The sequence below is a fragment of the Hippoglossus hippoglossus genome, chromosome 8, assembly GCF_009819705.1.
Source record: "Hippoglossus hippoglossus isolate fHipHip1 chromosome 8, fHipHip1.pri, whole genome shotgun sequence".
Taxonomy (NCBI): domain Eukaryota; kingdom Metazoa; phylum Chordata; class Actinopteri; order Pleuronectiformes; family Pleuronectidae; genus Hippoglossus; species Hippoglossus hippoglossus.
This window is the reverse complement of record NC_047158.1, coordinates 1530690-1549992: the sequence shown is the minus strand read 5'-3', so window position 1 is coordinate 1549992 and position 19303 is coordinate 1530690. Positions and strand designations below refer to the sequence as shown.

Here is a 19303-nt window from a genome sequence, read left to right as displayed (position 1 = left end):
GCTGGCTCAAATATTAAGCAATGAAGGTGTATTGCTGCTGTCTTTGGAAAACAATGGTCTTTTTTCTTGTTTGAGAAAATCAGCTGTGTTATAATACAGCACCTCTGAAAAAGGCTTTACAAAGTGCTTTAACAGACAAAGCAGACACAGGATACTGTGTTCAAAATTCACAAATAAACTCAATAAGAAGACGTAAAAGCAGTAATTATAACATAAAAAGAATAAATGTAGCATAGAAAGAAAGATCACATAAAGGCAAGTCAGTAAAAATGGGTTTTAAAGGTCTAGTGTGTGAAAGGGATCTATTGGCAGAAATTGAATATAAAATAATCCTAGTGATGTTTTCACTAGTGTGTACAAGTGCACACTAATTCTGTGTGTGTGTGTGTATGTGTGTGTGTGTGTGTGTGTGTGTGTGTGTGTGTGTGTCTGTGTGTGTGTGTGTGTGTGTCTGTGTGTGTGCCAGGAGGACATGCTGGAGCTGAACAGGAGGCTGGTGACCGTTGACTGCCAGCTGAAGAAGTCTGAGCTGAGCAGGAGACACCTGGAGATCTCCAACAAGAAACTACTGGGCTTTGCTCAGGTACATTCACCTCCTGTTACTTTGTATCCATGTGGTCTTGTTAGATGTCATGTTCACAGCTCACAGAGGTATATACTGTATGTTCAACGAAAAGACCACAATGTGTGTCACCAACAAGTACTGTGTGTGTATCTGTGCCAGATATAACAAATCCCTCTGTACTCCAGCGCTCCATTGATGTGTCACAACCACTAAAAACCCACATCAATGAGCCACACACATTGATGACATGTTCTATGGAGCTTTTTTCCTATCTTCATTCAAGAGCGTGGTCTTTCAGTTGGAGCGTATAAATGTATGTGCAGATTGTGTATGACTTTCCATCCAAACCCTGCCCTTGCACTCAAATAGCCCCTGTTTGCACTTAAACTTGCTCTGCTTCTGCTCAAACTGTGTGCTTGCCCTCAGATATATTGCTGCTCACACGGATTTCCTTTGCTCAATGCTTCAGCCCTTCTCCGCACTCGGGCTGCGTTCTGCGCGCTCGTGAATCGTCTGCTCTCAGATTTCTCCTCTGCTCTTGGATTTTTTTTTGTGGAACAACCCTATCAAAATTCCCAAACCAATAGAAGGCCAGGTGAAGTGTTGACCACTGGTCCACCAATGAAATGAATGATATGATCGCTGCCTCGTTGCGGGCACGTTCGCTTTACTTTAGAGCGTCCCCTGCGGGCAGCTACTCTTTCATCCACTCCCGCCCTCCATGGCTTTCTTATATGGATTTCTCCTTGCTTTCTCTATGACTTTTGTAATAAAAAGAAAGTTATTGTATATACCGCAATATACAGCAAGGGGAAGTCCATATAATAAAGCCGTGGAGGGCGGGAGTGGATGAACCTGGTTAAAGAGTAACCGCCCGAAAGGGACGCAGCTGAATTTAAATTGAACGCGCCCACAACAAGGCAGGGATTCTATTGGTTGGGGAATTTTGATAAGGTTGTTTGATAAGTCACGACGTGTTGAGAGATGACTGTCAGGCCTTTTTATGTTGAAGAAAAGTCAAATACAGACTAACACCAGGCTTATACTTTGATACCTCTGTGCTATTATGCAATGACTATTGAGATGATTCAGAATCACTCCTGAATTCATGAATAGATGATAAAGGTCTGATGTCTCTGACATGATTTCTGTAACATTTTAGAGGGAGTGGGAGAGTTTTAGTTTTACATGTAAGATTTACAGTTTGCTGGACTAAAGATGTGATAGGAGATACATGGTCTGTATTTATCAAGTGCTTTACTAGCCTTGATGACCACTTAAAGCACTTTCCTGTACAGATAAGTGTTATATTTGTTAGGATCCCTCGTTACTGCCACTAGAGTTTGATCAAACCTATGAAATACTGAATAGGCACTGCGTGTGGTCTCGTACAGTGGATTGAGCGGACAGCACTCTGCTGAGCCAATCGAATCCTCTAGGACATTTGTTAAACTTGTGTTAGTCCCCCTAAGTATGACAGAGCCAGTCTGCCCCCCAGTGGCAGAAGGACACACTGCAGCTCTGCACACAGATTGATAAACACGTCCTTCTTCCCTGACCTGTCTTGTAAAAATCCATTTGTTCAGTTAATGAGGTTGAGGTTGTAACGTCCTTCACGAGTCATAGTAAATGACAGATTTCTCTCTAACCTCTCTAATGTGATGGCTGGAATCAAACATTTCACCCCCTCCTCCAAATGAAATAACAGTAATTCCACCCACACCAATATTTAGTTGGGTGGTAAAATTGAACATTTCTTGTCGGTTCCACTCTCAAGAACGCAATATCTCAGAAAGGCTGAGGACATTTGTCTAAAAGGTTCACTCGGACGTACGGATGAGCTGATTAGATTAAAGGTGACTGTGATCACACAACTTAATACCTTTAATTTAATTCCTTTAAATTCCCACTACATATATTAATATTAATAATTATATTTCAACATCTTATCGATCAAATAACTTTATCACATAACCTCACATGAATGTTTACATGATCTCTTTCTTTAGAACGTCCACAAAGTGCTGACAACACCTAGCCTGTTTGGAGGAGAAGTCGGGTAAGAGACCCTCATCATCACTTTATTAGTCCCCTCACATTTATGTTTTCAGGTAAAAGCATGTTAATGAACACAGACTGTAAATGTGTGTGTGTGTGTGTGTGTGTGTATCAGGAGCAACAGGTCGTCCCCAGCCACTGACAGCCCCGACACACCGTCACCACTTCCTGATCCCGCCTTCCAGCTGGCTGTGGAGGCCAAAGAGCTGGTGGAAGGAGTCACTGCTGATGGCGAAGGTACAGAGAGCAGACTGGAATAAGATCAGGACCTTAGTCCTCAACTGTGCACCACACTACAGCTGACAAGTTTGATGGGGGATTCATTCATTTTCCAATCAAAAGCATTTCATTGGTTTCACTCAAATATTTGCTTTGTTTTCTGAGAAAAGAAAGTGAATATATTTGGGTTTTGAAATGAAAGTCAGACAAACAAGCTTCAACTTAGGACATGGTAAATTATTAATAAGGGGATAAAAGCAAGATAGATGAAACAAAGGTTACGCAATGAAATAACAAATAAATCAGAACAGCACAAAAAAGGTCAAGAACAAATGGATCTTTATTAAAATAATTAACAGGTCTAACAAAAACAAATGTATATTTTGTATATATGTAAATGTGCATAAATACTGTGTATATACGTCCACACAGTCACGGAGAGGCATATACATATGGGTCCAGACGTTTAGAGTCAAGGTGCAGAAACATCTCAAAGGTGATCTTGAGAAATGGAAGGAACCCGAGCTGAACTCCTCAAAGCAAAGTGATTGAATACTTATGTCAATGAGATATTTTCAGTTGCTCAAAATTTACTAGAGTTTGTACAGGGGCCTGGGTATTGTTTGATGCAACATGAATGTGAAAAAGTGAAAGGGTCTGAATTCTTTGTGAATGCATTGTACATGTTATCAAAGAAGCAGAACAGAGGCCTTAAAGAAGTAAATGCAAAATGTTGATACAAATTGATGGCTGCTCTTTTATTCTCAAAGTATTTTTCTTTCCATCTGTGATGAACCTGCAGCATCGGACCGCGTGTCAGAAGCGGCGCCGGTGCCAGACATCAGCCCGCATCATGTGTGAGGGACCAAGAGCCACAGAGGACAGTGGGGGGAGGGGGGGGGGGAGAACCCACACAGACCACAACACATCAACAGCCAGACACGAGTACAACTTCATCACTTCAATCAATTCTAATCCTCAGTTCACGCTGACAGGTTGAACACAGCACAGCCAATGTTTTAATGCCAAAGCTTGCTCGCACACGTCAAATTAGTGTCTTCCTTTGAAATATTCGACAGTCTTTCCGGAGGGTTCAGCAGCGGAGAGCGTGTTGAACTCAGCCGTGACCCGAGGACTCTCTTCCTTCAACCAATCACATGTACAGAAGTTTCTATGAGAAGTGCTCTGCCAAATAAAAACATCTGCTGGAATTCTCTTTTGTGTTAGTCGAACAGCAGGTGGTGTTGGAGGGGCTGCATGACCGAGTCCAACACACACACACACAGATACACACACAGATACACACACAGAGATACACCCACAGCTGTAGACCTTGTTAATACTCCTCCCTGACCTCTTTTCTAACCACACACATAGATTGACTCCATGAACTGCATGTGGAGGATGACGTGTTTGCTTGGACAGGACAATCCTGAGCTGGTCTTCCTCGCTGCCATCTGCCTCCCTCACACACCGTCACTTGTTTGCTCTGCCACAGAGGAAGTCTTTAAATAACACTACAGTGTACCTTTTTCCATCTTGCTAACTTACAGAAGAGAACCAGGGCCATGTGAAGTGTTTTTTGGAAAAAGAATAAAACATCAATTTTGACTTTAAACTCATAAACCTGGAATTCATTTTCAAAAAATATATTTTTTTACATGGCCCAAATCCTTTTCTGTAATAACTCTCCTTGTGCCCTTACTCATGGATGAAAGGCAAATAATGAGGTTTCTAAAAGAGACTGGACTTGAGCAGTGTGTCGTCTGCAGCTTCATATCACTGCATGGTTCATCCAGGAGTGGCTGTACGTCGCCGTAGCTCCAGATGTGTAAACTTGTGTTTAGTAGTCACACTGTCAGTCATAGGCTACATGTGGAATATTGAGTTTATTTATACAGACGGCTGCAAATGCTTTTGAACGTTCTGACATGTCTTGTAGTGGAATCAGTTTGCATCTTTGGTGTGGCCTCATATACGTTCTGTTACTATTTTATATTAAAGCAATAACTGACAACTGCACCTGATGTCCTGTTTACTTGCACATTTTATTTCCACCACTGACAGATCATGAATAAAGTGTGTGTGTGTGTGTCACAGTCACTTTCCCACAGAATCCAAAAGAGTCACTGTGCTGTTCACAATACAAGCACTACAAACCTGATCCATGACGGTGCACAAACTACACAACTGAGCTCTGGATATGTACAAAGAGAATGATCTCAATATTCAAATGAAACAGGTGAAACATCACTATTGGGCGGCTGAGGCACAAAAACATTTACAAAAGCCCAAAGGAAGGTTGTGGTTGAGTCAAGAAACCAGAATTTATTTTTGTGCATAGAAATAATATAATAAAATAAACAAATAAAAACATCATTCCCTATTTCTCTTTCACTTCTTTACTTATATATCAGGACCATTTACCATTCTACTGAAGTTAGCATGCTAACCAGCAAGCCCCAGCCCTCCTCACTTCCTGAAAGTGACTCATTTTAGCTTTCAGTCAAAGCTGAGAACGTCACCACCCAGTGAGATGTTCATGATGTTCAGCTGGAGAGAGCTAACTCACAGGTAGCCCCTTAAAAACAACACACACACACAAATGGAGGAACGCCCAACTGAAAATGAATAAACAAACAATACAAGAAGACTAAACTAAAAAACAATTCTTACAAAGAATCAAAGAACAATTTCTAATTCATGATCAAATTTATTCAAGTCTGTCCTAAAACAATATTTACATGCTTGTATGTACACTGAGGACGCAGTTGACAGCAGAGAGACGTCCCTACTTAGACTAAAACCACTGCTGCCACTGATAAGTTGAACCAAAGCTTCAGCAGAAGAAGATGTGTCTCACTCAGACTGCTCACACCTCACAGTACAAACACTACGGCCATGTGAGTGCTGGTAGTTTAGACAGAATGTGACAGTATCCTCACCATCAGCTCCATCTCCACCCTCCAGTCGGTGCCGAGCAGCTCCACCTGCTCGCTCTTATTGGTTATTTCTCTTCATCTCCAAGATGCTGAGGCCACAGATGCATTCTGTGAAAATAATGTGTCAGCGTTGGTGCAGCTTACTGTGGGCTGAACTGACAAGTGTTCACGTGATGGGCCGAGGGTGTGTTCCATTGCAGACCTTTTTACAGTCATGTTGTGTCTTCTGCACCAGGCTACAGTAAAACTTCAAAAATATATTAAGAAAAATATAATCTGATCATCAGGAACTCTCCTAGCACAGTGGTTATGCATGTGCCAACATGGCGTTTTACTTATATAAATCATGTGGAAGAAAAGTCAGGAAGGTTTGGGTCAGACTGTTGCATAAATCCTTTAAAGTGAGACTCTATTAACTAGGAGGAGTATTCTTGTGTAAACAGAGTTCAGTCACATCTCTTCAACTGGGACTGGCTCATGTGTTCTTCACTGTGTGTTTGACTCTTTTTGAATTCAATATAACATCACGTACAGTCTGTGGAGTCAAGAAAACGTCCGACCCCAAATGATCTGAGTGAAAATTTGGATTCACAGAGCAGAGAGAAAACCGTATTGGTCCATTAGAACGTCCTGGACCATGATGAGGGCCTAGAATGGTTTCTGGAAGGAGAAGGGGGGTGAGCCCACGCTGCTCGGGCTGCGGAGGTTTGAGTCGTAGGAGCTGGGAGTCATTCCCACAATGCCATCGGCCTGCGGTGTCTCCCCGCACAGGAAGTCATCCTCGTCCTCCCCGGAGCCCTGACAGACACAGAATGAACAGCCAGGTCCAGGTGAGGTTTAAGTGACTGGGAGGAACATAAAGTCCAAATCCAACAGACCAGATGACAAATGTTCACATAACACTTTCTCATTTCTTCACAATCAAAGAAACCTTTCCAGTTTGAATTTGATTTCAGCTGACCAGTGAGACCAAGACTTACACTACACCAGTTTCACAATAACTTAAATAATCATTAGTTGTAGGGCAAATTTCTTTCCACATCTGCCTCTCCCAAGTTCCCCAGTTCATGAGGCAGTGCAGGGAGGTCCTGCAGTATTTACTGAACATGATGAACTTTCTGGCACCTCACCTGTTGTGCCGTTTTGCCAGGAAGCAGCTCCATGTCTGCCGGTTCCTCCCAGACCTGGTAGAGTGGCTCAATCAGCTGACTGGACCTGTATACACGTGCAAACTCCTGATTAGCAGGTTACTCTGTTTGTATTGAACACTGTCATTCCAACACTTCCTTTGCAACAGGACACTGTAGATATATGATTTGAGAAGTGGTCGTGACAGTAATGATAGAGTCTCAAGAGAAAAGTTGGACGTTCAGTGTATTTGCCCCCAAACCGTTTGATCTCAGAGAATAATGGGTGGATGTACCTCTTGAGCAGGTAAGGGTCGAAGGGGAAGAAGCTGTCCAGAGGGTTGGTGTTGGTGGTCACACAGTCTCCTCCTGCAGAGCTGCGGACCACCGGCAGCATGTGGCGGTTGTTCCTTTCTATGATGGTGTAGCAGAACACCACTTGGTACTTCCTGCAACAAAAGCACAGAGTCGATTACTTTACACTTTGATTTATGTCATGATTAACCAGTTTACAAAGTGTTTAACACGTTGGCCTTTGTTTGCATTAGAATTCATGTGGGATGCCCATTTGACAGCAATGTTTCACTTTTATGTAAAAAACAAAAACATAATAAGAATATAAAATACAACACATTGGAGGGAGTTTGGTTAGACTAGCATTTTCTAACCTTTTGGACTTGGGTCTAGTTTAAGCCCCTTGTCACATCTCAGATGACTGAGTTGTTAGCAGCTCCACCAAAGAGACATTTCACTTCTAAACATTTATCATGGTTTCAGTTTTTTCCGGTGTGCGTGTGTACCTGGTGATAGCAGCAAACATGTTGCTGACTGAAGGAAGGCAGACTTTTAGAGGGTTCAGCTGACACATCACCACCCGCTCCAGGTTCAAACTCTGCAGGTACTCCAGACCTGACACACACACACAAACACTGCTGTTATTACCATACTTGTCAAATAAAATATATTTGCTGTGTATTTGCTGCCATGTTCTCCATTTTGGGCATTAGGTGTGTAATGTACCTTTCTTCATGTTGCCCTCCAGCATTGCTCTGTGTCTGAAGATGAGTGTGTAGAAGACGGCCTGGCAGGCTGAGTAGAAGGGCCCATGCAGGCTGATGTCACAGCAGGCCTGTCTGCCGCTGTTGTCCTGACTGTCGATGTAGCGATGGATCCAGGAGAGCAGCAGGTCCAGACAGGCCCGCACAGTGCTGGGGGAGGGGTTAGATTAACTGGATTAACAGCTGGATAATGATGGACACTAGAGCTGTTTTCAGACATGCACTGAACTCTGGAGATCCTCCGCTGTTTCTCCAGAGGAGGTGTGTGTGTGAACGCAAATGTCCGAGTGAGAGTTCCTCCCCCTGCCCCCTCGTATAAAGTCTATTGAGAGTCTGGAGGAGACGATATGAGAACACAGTAGGAGATCCTTTGCAGGATTCACCACTAGTGAGGTTAATGACGCTTTAAACAAGGGACAGACCAATAAAAAGAAAACAAATATCTCAGGATGAAAAAGTGGTGAAACACGTTGAAGCCAAGAAGGAGGATGTCAATAGAGTTTGTGGTGATAAGAGCTGATGCCGGTGTCGATGTGCTGTAAACAAAAACACATGATCTCCGAAGTGGAATTAATATGTAAAGTCCTGCCTCTGCCTGCTGCACCACCCCTCGCCTGAATCCGGTGGAGGAGGTTTTTGCTGTTGTGAACCTCGTGCTGCATTGTTCATGTGTGAAAGGCAAACTGCAGAGAAAGTCCAGACCCAATCCTCTGGAGTTCCTCCGCAGGTCATGTCTAACAACGGTTTAGGACTACGAGGAATAAACTCCTGGCTTTTACTTTTCTTAAGCAGAAACTTGATGTAAACTCACGGCACAGGGACGAACTTGGCTCGGGCCAGGAAGCTTCCCAGGTATCCAGCAGCAGCCTGGCGGAGGACAGCAGGCTGAGAGGGGCTCTGGAGGATCTTCCACAGGTGGTCCAGGAAGGCCTCTGCCAGGGCCTGGGAAGATGTTACATACATAATATTACTTTTCCCCCTTTTGACTACTGATTTTTCTCCAAGCAAACAAGGGAGTAGTCATTTTTAAAGCAGATGTGTCTGCTATAGAATGGTAACATCTCATTTCAGTTATTCAGCAGCAATAATTGATGTTTGGCCAGCTTGTGGCATTGGAACAGTCTGAAGACCAGACTGAGGGCTAAATGCTACATATTGCTATTTCCTATCACTACACAGTGAGTGTAGGGAGTACTGACCAGTCTGAAGCTGCAGAGGTAAAAGATTGTGTACTGGACGTGACAGGAAGCGTGCGTTGGCAGAATAAGTTTGTCAAACACATTCAACAAATCTTTGTACAGCTCCTTCGTCCTCTCCACATGAAGAGAGCCTAAGAGAGAGAACAAAGCACTGAACACCACTGATGACAAATGAAACAGCTTAAAACGATCCCTTAACAAGGATGCATCCAAGTAAACAAAGTACATTGCATATTTTCTCACACTCAAAATGTCTTGTTATATCTTCAGATCGGTTTAACTTTGTCAGGACCTGTTTAAAGCCCACTCCCCGATACTGGTCAGTCTGAGAAATGTGATCCTCAGTGTAAAAGCTGTGTTATCCATCTACCGTTTATAAGGCAGATGTCCCTGATGTAGGACATCATCACAGCCATGAGAGTGTCCAGCCGCTCAGCCACTGGATGGGCCATCGCAGTGGAGCCGGGGGGCTGATCTGCTGCCACGTCCTCATCCTGAGACACACAGATGGAGAGAGCCAGGGCGGGAGGAGAGAGTGAAGAAGAGGACTAACTCAGAAAAACATATCACGGTTCATTATAGCACTAACAGTAAGACATATACACACAACTTTATTTGTACAGATCCCTTTCGGTATTTAATTGTGTTATACTAATATTTAGTTTCCTCTGGCAGAAGGGCATATTTAATTCATTTTGTCTCACTGTGTAAAGCTAGTTGAACACAATGCACATGTGCTAATATGTTTTATGTTTAATCATTTAGTCACCTGACCGCCAGATGGTAAATGCACGGTATTTTCCTATTAGTGCAAATCACATTTGACCATTTACACACACATTCATACAGCCCTTCTATACACAGTGCTGTTACTATCAGACACAGATAAATAGTTTGATACCAACAAGTTTTCACTTCTTCTTTTGTCACACTTCTGTCACTGTTGATGAGTTTCAGCTCCTTTTACCACTGAGACATTGCTTTTGTGCTTTAACTCTGTCTTCCACTCCTTTCATATTCTTTCATACAACTACACTCAGCATTACATTGAGACTTTCAGCTCTGGCATTTCAACTTATTTAACTACTTCTGCTTCAATTACACCTTAAAATGTGCTTAGCAATTTCAACTACAGCTCTATTCCATTTAAAGTTTTAATTCAGCTATAGTGCCATACAGAATATACAGTATATTTCAAAAAGTCGAAGAATTCACAATGTTACAAGTGTTCTAGAGCTGGAGTGTAAAACAAGTTATCTTACATTCACGCTTTTGCCAAACAAGTTCATCCACTTAATACTTTGCTATGGTTTAAACTGCAGAATGAAGTATGCTTCATGCCATTTTTTTTTCATTAACTATTTTTTCTTTGACGAACCTAACCCTAAATAGTATTTAATGCTGTTTCAGCGACCCTGTTACTTAAGACAAACATTTCGCACCGAATCCGTACCAGAGGAAAACCCAGACCCCTGCTGTTTGTTACCATGTCAAAGAGCCCCTCCTCAGCCGGCTCCTCTGCCTTCTGGCTCTGCACTGCATTCTCCTCTGCCTCCTCAATGTGTGAGCGGGATGCATTCACCTGAAATAAACCACACACAGTTTTACAGACCAGAGGAGACACACAGGAGACATCATCTAGGTTTACCAAGATTTTTGTTGATCAAAGAGTGCAAAATCAATTAGCTACTGAAAAAGAACATTCCAAATTAAAACCAATAGAGACATGCTCATTACACTTCATTCTAGGGATCCCACGGTGTGAACATTTTCCCACCGGGTGATAAACTCTCGACAACACTAGTGTTACCGATTGCACCGGACATTCAACAAGGAAAGACGCTGGCTCAGATTCTGTTCAGTGTTGAAACTGAATGAGATCTGTAACATAAAATTTCACTGCGGGTTGTCTCACTCTTCTGCTGCACAGTGTTGAATTACCCAAAGAACATAGAAGATCTTTAAGAAGTTTGTGTCATTGTTTCATTGCAAAGTGAACAGCACTCTGCAGTCTGCACGGCTCTCTCTGTCTCTCTCTGACACTTTGACCTGTCCGTCAGTGAGACAGTAGACCCTAAAAATATCCGTCTGCCACGCTCCACGCTAGTGTATTCATTCTAATCACTCACATGTAGATCTGATATATATATATAACAACCTCTTGAAATAATATTTATGTGTTCCTGGATCAGCGGAGCGTTGCTTCTTCTGCACCAATGAGGAAAAAGGAAGGAACACTGTGGTATGTGATAATCTGCAGGAAGAGCTTCTCTCCTGTCTGCAGTTTGTGTGTAAATGTGTGTGTCTGCTCATCTCTGTCGCTCTTCAGACATAAACTGAATTATTTCCAGATTTATTTAGTTATTAATCAATGGTGTTGATTGCAAATCTGGATCATTCAGGTCCACTTCAGCCTTGATGTATATAGCATTTATGTCTATACAAAATGAAACAGACGGTGTGGTGGGAGGGCAATTGATACAATCGGTATGTAACACCGGTACCACCGACAACCGCGGCAACCGTCTTTCATTCTGCTACAAATAACCTACAGGTCTGAGACAACCTTTGCAGATATTTTCATTACTGTAGGTAGGAGATGACAGGCCTCCAGAGAAACCGCATCCCCCTTCCACAGAGTCTCTGTAACTTTCAAAATATATATAAAAAGTGTGACTTTTCCTCCTTTCTTCCATAAAGCACTTTGATTTAGAGGTGAAACACTCACATCCAGTTTGAGCATCTTTTCAAAGATCATCTCCAGTACGTCTCGTCGAATAGACGGTATGTACACTGTCACTCTCAGGATGTTGTGGACATAACACTCCTGTAAAGAACAACAAGATATCCATTACCCAAACACAAGGATGCACATCAGAGTTTTGGCAGAGCCAAACTCTGTTTAGTACAATGTGTTGAGAGGAGCTAGGGCATACAAAACAATGTTATTGACATATCATATCTTACAGTACTCATATAAATATCATGTGTATCCGGTTGCAACAACAAAGCAAGTTTTTCAGATGAAAATTATGCATTTTTAGACGGTGAAGTGACCGAGTCATCGTTTTATCACAGCTTGTTTGAACCTTCGGATTATTGTACAGATTATTGCCGAGATAAAACTAATGGCTGTACATAAAGCTTAAACCATCCTTGGCAAAAAAAAATTATTTGACCGTTTAAGTTGGTGATGCTCTCATTAAGTGTCTGAGGTCACCACATAGCCCATATTCACGTTACAATTTGCCTTCGAGGGCTTAACAACGTGCGACATGCTCTGTTCTTAACCCTCAACTAGAGTAAGGAAAACTGCCCAAAATAATTTATTAGATCCATTTGATTCCATCGACAGCATCAATAACTCTCACCAGGGTTCTGGAGGATTTCTGTATGAAAGGGAAGTTCTCTTGCACAATGGGCATCAGAAAGCGACTTGTGCTGAAAGCAGAGGGGAAAATTTACAATTCAATACATTTGAAAGTCGTCATTACATTTTTGCATGTGTTTACAGAGATGAAGTAATAAGTAATTTGGTTTATTGGAGAAAACATCCGATTTATTGGTAAAAACATAAAAAACAAAGCAGGAAGAGAGAAACGTCTTCGTAAAGTGACTTACGCTGGAACGTATTTGGTGATGAGCTGTAATGCCTGGTGACACCGATCAAAGTTTCTGGGGAGGTCTTACAAAATAAAAGAAACAGTGCAGGAATTAATCATTTGCATTTAACTAATAGACTTGGGGTGAGGAGATCAGCTATGCTCTAACATTGCCCTGCTCAACATTCACATCTCGCAACTCTCACTGTCCTCCCCTCTCAACCCCTACAGACCAACACAACAATTACAGTCCTGATCAAACATTTAAAATGCTCATAAGTCCTGAAATATAGTTCTAATGTTAAACACAACCACTTAATACATGAAAAGAGCAATAGAAATGAGAAAGATGACACTCACTCTCATCTTCATCATCTGAATCAGAGATATCCACTCCCCCTTCACAGATGGTCAATCGCTCTGAAAACAAACACAGTATTTCTCCATGAGTCACCTGTAGTGGAACAAAGTTAGGCCTGTGCATAAAATCGGTCTCAGATGATCTGATCATAAGTGGACAGCTCTCAGTGCAGGTGTGAACTTACCCAAGACACAGGGTTTGTCATCACATTGATTTATCTGTGGCCACAATATTAACACTGACCACATGTTTATTTTTATCTTAAAATGAGTAAAATCGAGCTTCATTGTAAAGCCAAGGGCTGAGCAATGAATCCCTAAACCCCTCCTTGACACATTGAGTCAGAGAGAGACACTCTCTCACTAAAGCTGCTTTCAGACATGCACTAAACTCCAGAGATACTCCACAGTTTCTCTGGAGGACGTGTATGTGTGAACACAAATATCCAAGTGAGCGCCTGTGGAGGAGACGATGTGAGAACACAGCAGGAGATCCACCGCTGGATTTACCGCGAGCGAGTTGATAACGTTTCTAACACGCGACAAACGCAAAGATGAAAAACAAAAAGAAAACAAATATCTCCGCAGAATGAATAAGTTACTTCCTGCCTCTGCCTGCTGCACTACACCTCGCCTGAATTCTGCAGAGGATTTGTTGCTGTTGTGAACGCGTCTGAGTGGATTATCTCCTGCTGCATTGTGCATGAGTGAAAGGCAGACTGCAGAGAAGGTCCCGAGCCAATCCTCGGCAGTTCCTCCACAGGACATGTCCGACTCACTCAACAACAGACCATTATCACAGTATGACCGGTTAAAAAGAAATGGGTCTTTGTGAACATATAGGGGTTTCTACAGGCTGCAAAAATTTGTATTTAAGACCTTTTAGGACCCTTTTAAAGACCATAGTGAATCAAATGAACTAAAACCAATGTCAAGTACGAATGATTATCGTAGAGTTACTTACACTTCCTTAGAGAATAACCCTCGAAATTACACATTCTCTCACAAACTACAGGCAGAGACTCTAGGTATTCAGTCTTTCCCACAGACAAGCTGAGTGTTTTGAGATCAATTTTGATTGGGATGTTTGTAGAATCAGTTATCAGTTCCACAATTGTATTTTTAGTTACACCGTGCTAATATCTGTGCTCCTAGGAAGGAACTTCAACACACACGAATGTCGCCAAAACATTTCTCTTAAAAAAGAATTAGAGCTCAATTGAAGCAGCGTTGAATTAACATGCCATGAGATTTAAATGCCACAGTGATGTAATATAGCTAATGTTCACCCTTTGCCTTTTGAAGTAAACACAAAAAAATGAAAATGTACAATAATGACAATGAGGAGTCAACAGAAAGCAAACATTACCTCACAACTTTGACATCACTCTGAGCGTTTGAATTTAGAATTTAATTTGTGAAACATTGGATTATTTATCAGGGGAACATACTGGGAGTGAAATGGGAGACCACCATCTTGAGGCAGGAACACAGGTAGACAGTCTGCGCTGAGACCAGGTTACTGAGGAAGGTCATGTACTCCTCCACCACAGCATGGCTCCGGCCCACCCATGGAAGCCTCTAAAAACACACACACAGAGAAGAGTCTCAGCATGGAAACTTTTGTCAATGAAGACAAAATCTGCATGGTCCATTCACATCTGAGTCTTGGTGCCTGATGGAGGTTGGGATGAATGACAGTTTGAGGTGAGTTGCACTGTGGGACTCTGGGCTAATGTCTCTTAGTAGCCTTCATGTACAATACGGAGCAGCTGTGATTTAAGCTGCTCAGAAAACAAAATCAAACTTCCCATATCTGATAGTTAGTCTGACGATTTATCCCCTGGACATCCAACATATGAATGCATATGATCCAGGGTTAAAACATTTTTTGTGATTAGCTTAACAGACTGAATTGTTATATTAAAACTCTCTCTCATCACGGTGTAGAAAATGCAATTTCATTATATAAAATACCAAAGAAAATATGCGAACCCTGTGGAATGACCTGGTCTTCTGCACTAACTGTTCCTAAAATGTCATCTTAACATTGTCTATGTCACGAGTAGGTTTGGATCATTCCTCCTTCACAGCTGCTTCAGCTCAGATGTTTTCTTAAAATGCGTTGTGTAAAAATCTCTCTGAGCTCATGCCACAGCATCTCTGTTGGGCTTTGTTGCAGAGTTTCACGCTGCTCTTTGGCACAGTGATGTTTGTTTTGGAGCAGCTTTTTCTGCAGTGGCCTACCATGGACACCAAGAGCACATACCTCTGCCAAGGCACGCGGTCTTACCATGTAAAAGTTCTCCCTCAAATGAGAATCCTCAGGTTTCAAATAGAAGATCGGGGGAGATCAGCGGATTCTGATCATCTCTAATATCCCGATGCTGACTGGGTTTTAAGATTGTATGAGGAGGGTGGTGCTTACACAGAGTAACACCCGAACAAAAACAGCTCAGAGCAGTTTTAAGTTGCAGCCTAAGTTTCCATGGTAATATACCTCGAGTTAAATCGAAACAACTTTCGTAGTACCAGTTAACGATTAAGTTACTCCCTACATCACAAAGTTACCCTGTTAAATCTGTAACCTGGTTTCGAAGTACAGGCCCTTTGAACTAGTAACAGATTAAAATAAGTAAAAATTCCATTATTTCTCTGTTGATCAATTAATCAACTATTGCAGCTCTAAAATGTACCTCCTGTAATCTTTAGGCCCAGGTGATGTCTTTGTGTTGTTCACTGTATCTGACCAGTCATACACGAAAAATCAGCTAATTGATAGATTTAAGAATCTGGAAGCAGCATATTTTGCCATCAGCTGCTGATGGTACAAGTCTCATGATGGACACTCACCAGGATAGTATAGATGAGCTGTTCATGGTCCTTGGTTAGCTGAGTCACACAACTCCGAAATTCTTGCAGCCAGCTGATGATCTGAGCATCCTGTGAAAGGAGAGAGCTCATTGAGAACAGAACTACGAGAACTGTGATGACTCTGAGACACAGACACACACAGACACACACAGACACACACACACACAGCTATACCTTTATCTCAGGATCAGCCAGCTGATGCTTCAGCAGCTCATAATCACTTGAGTCTCCCTTCAAACAAGAGACACATCAAATCAGATACAGACAGATGACCAATGACGACGTTGTTAATTTTAATTACAGCAACAATGAACTTGTATATATTCCTGACAGACCAGAGTTCAGATACTGACAGCTGACAATCAATCAATCAAATTGTATTTGTATAGCCCATATTCACAAATCACAGTTCAGTCAGACAACTCACGTTCCAACATTTATTGCAGCAGTAGAACAGGTTTAGTGTTTGGCGTCTAGGCTCCAACTTAATCACTCCCCCATGTGATTACACAGGAATGATGGGAGTGATGAGCAAATACTTGTAAAGTTTTTAGCAGCATTGATAAGGGTAAGACAAGAGTTGGGTAGTAATAAGCAACACTTACTAGGTTTAGACCTGACGTGGGGTGATTGTTTAGGGTAAAATAAACATTAGACTTATTACGACACAACACGAGCAACAGTTTAGAGTCTCAGCTGCTCTGGTGTAAAACACCGAGAGACAGCACGTCAACACTCACCTTTTTGTATTTCCTTAACGTGTCCGCCACACTGCCTCCAAACCTGACCGTCTTCACAGGAGGACTGTTGAAAAAGTCCAGACTGTCCATCTCCATTTAAGAAAAGTAGCGCAGCTAAGCTAACATTAGCTAAAAGGTCGGGCTGAAGAGGAAAGACTGAACTAATTTCACTTATATCACATAAATCAGTATGACAGCTGAGTGTTTGTGGTAAATAGAGATGAATTTAGAAAGTGAATCCCTGCTGTAAACAATCCTGGAGCATGTGTGCGCTCTTCTCACCAGCGGAAGTAAACCGCATGTTTACGGAAGTGAATACGGAACACTGGCGTCACATTCAGAATGTTCCCCCAGGTTCCGTCTCACAGGGTTATGGGTTCCTGTCCGCTTTCAGACTGCCAGGAGAACCTGTAGGCATCCAGTGGTTATATAGAACAGAACAGAATAAATAAAGGATACATAAACAACTGTTAGGTACACCGATAAAAACGAGCTAAAAGATGAAGAATGTGAGCTGTAAATTAATTTGTGGAATAACTCCTCAGTTAATTTGTCATTGCTGCTCCCTTCATCTCTATCAGACATTTTCTTATGTATAAATACTTTAATCATAGACACACATTTTCATTATGATAAAAACTGTTTCTTCTCATCAATGTTGTAAATACTGTTATTTTGTTGATGTGTTCAGTTACACGTGGCATCTATTGCACTTCTGTCCGTCCTGGGAGAGGGATCCCTCACATGTGGCTCTCTCTGAGGTTTCCAAGTTCTTTTTCAAATATAATTTAACTGAAAATTAACATTATGTCAGTGCTTCATGGATAAGATGAATAGTGTTGAAACTTTATATATATATACCTCCAAGATGCACTTCTTCTGAAGACAATCCTTTGGAATTCACTATCAAAAAGACGGCTAGTATAAGTGACACTGAACTAATGCAAAGTGGCACAAAACGGTAGAAATGTAAGGCTTAAGGCATATTTTGGGAATTTATATTCAGTCCTGTTACACATTAAGGACCTGTTGTTACATTAGCATGTAATCAAAATTGTTTACACAGGCTCTACAGTGTACAAGCGTGTTCATTAAGGTTTAGAGAGGATTCACCCTGAAAAATGTAACCTACTCTCTTCCGGCCCTAAGTGCCTTGTGGTTTGAAGAGTTATTGCACATATTTCATAAAACTTACTTTTATGAAATGTGAAATTAGGATTTTTGCATTTTGAAGACAATAATTGAGTTGCTATTATAAAATATCATAAAACCAAATTTAGAGAATTTTCTGAATTAGAGACCTCGTTAACAGATAAGATCAGGGTAGTAAAATTAGTTTATAGGTTACCTTTGTGCCGATGTCTTTTTTGACACTACCACTAGAAGTCGCCAAAGTGACATTTTCTAATCTTGCACGAGAACATTTCAAAATACACGAGGAGAGTTGGAGGAGACATTCATTGACTCTATTCTCTGAGAGTGTCAGTCATGCAAAATGGTAACATTTTCAAATTTTGTTTTCATACAACCGGAGGTAAGCCAAGATCGTGACTGTAGTGGACAAGATAGGAGAAGGCAGCCTATTCGGTTGTCCTTTCATTTTAATCAGTGTATGGAACTATTCAAGTAGCTAGGTCACTGATCTTGGTCTTCTTTGGGATATGATCTGGTGACATAGGTCATAGTGTAATGATTCACATCATTTTTATACTCAACAATATTCTAGGTGAGCCCTGTGACCAAATACGTACCTGTAAGACTGCACATAGACGAATAGTACTGGATGTTAATGGTTGATGGACTGCATTTATTTAGTCTTATAGAGACCAATCAAAGCATTTAACACTTGGTGGCTTATTATGCTTATTATGCTATCATGATGTATTATGCAAGTCTGTAACTAGCATATGTCAAGTTTATAGCATAAAAGAGATATTGATAGCACTGGCATATATAACACTGGCTATGCAGTCATGATGGCAAGAAAACAATTTAGCAATGATGTCATATGTATCATGGTTGTGAGCTTTTTAAGATTTCTTGGTATGTGGGGTTTAATAAAACAATAAAATGATTATAAATGTATTATATATTTTGGGTTTGACCCCTATTATGATATAAATTTGACTTCTTTTTTTTTATTGAAATGATCATTAAGAAGAGCTACCGTTACTTAAAACACATTAAAATTATATCAATTAAGATCAAATAAATATAAATGTTTATCTAAAGCAAGTGAAGATTGTATTTTTACAGGGAAATATTTGGGTCAGAGGTAACTTTTCTTTATTTGTTTTCTTTGAGACAAATGGACCATAACAAGGAGCAGTGTGATACTGACATTGTCTTGTACAAGGATGAGTAAATAAAAGTCATCACATTTATTAAAATTAGATTTTAAGTTGATGACACTGAGAGAACGACATAGCTTTTTCTCCGTATGTAGGCCATAGTATTTTTATTTTTGGAAGTCAGACAGGAGTTGTGCGTCAGCTTTTTGCTCTGGTATTCAGTGCATTACCATATCTCAGCTATTTACTTTTCTCTTTGTGCCACTGA

General features: G+C 41.2%; 2 protein-coding genes across 4 annotated transcripts in view; one reads left to right on the top strand and one right to left on the bottom strand.

Moving 5' to 3' along the window:
• si:dkeyp-72e1.9 (syntaxin-binding protein 4) overlaps positions 1-4864 on the top strand; it is a 78321-nt gene extending 73457 nt beyond the window's left edge. For all 3 annotated transcript variants that reach the window (XM_034593264.1, XM_034593263.1, XM_034593266.1), the window contains exons 18-21: positions 467-583; positions 2575-2624; positions 2739-2860; positions 3645-4864. In XM_034593264.1, coding sequence (XP_034449155.1) covers positions 467-583; positions 2575-2624; positions 2739-2860; positions 3645-3703 — 348 coding nt within the window. In that variant the 3' untranslated portion in view covers positions 3704-4864. The remainder of the gene's footprint in view (positions 1-466; positions 584-2574; positions 2625-2738; positions 2861-3644) is intronic.
• A 609-nt stretch (positions 4865-5473) lies between these two features.
• On the bottom strand, positions 5474-17088 carry rrn3 (RRN3 homolog, RNA polymerase I transcription factor). Its single transcript, XM_034593267.1, has 17 exons — positions 16745-17088; positions 16179-16235; positions 15984-16073; positions 14582-14711; positions 13131-13190; positions 12790-12853; positions 12540-12609; positions 11897-11995; positions 10655-10750; positions 9539-9662; positions 9169-9299; positions 8781-8911; positions 7932-8119; positions 7712-7820; positions 7208-7360; positions 6915-6999; positions 5474-6582 (listed from the first exon to the last, which is right to left on the bottom strand). Exons 1-17 carry the CDS (start codon positions 16838-16840, stop codon positions 6433-6435), a joined length of 1833 nt encoding a protein of 610 aa, XP_034449158.1. The 5' UTR covers positions 16841-17088; the 3' UTR covers positions 5474-6432.
• Between the last annotated feature and the right edge of the window lie 2215 nt (positions 17089-19303).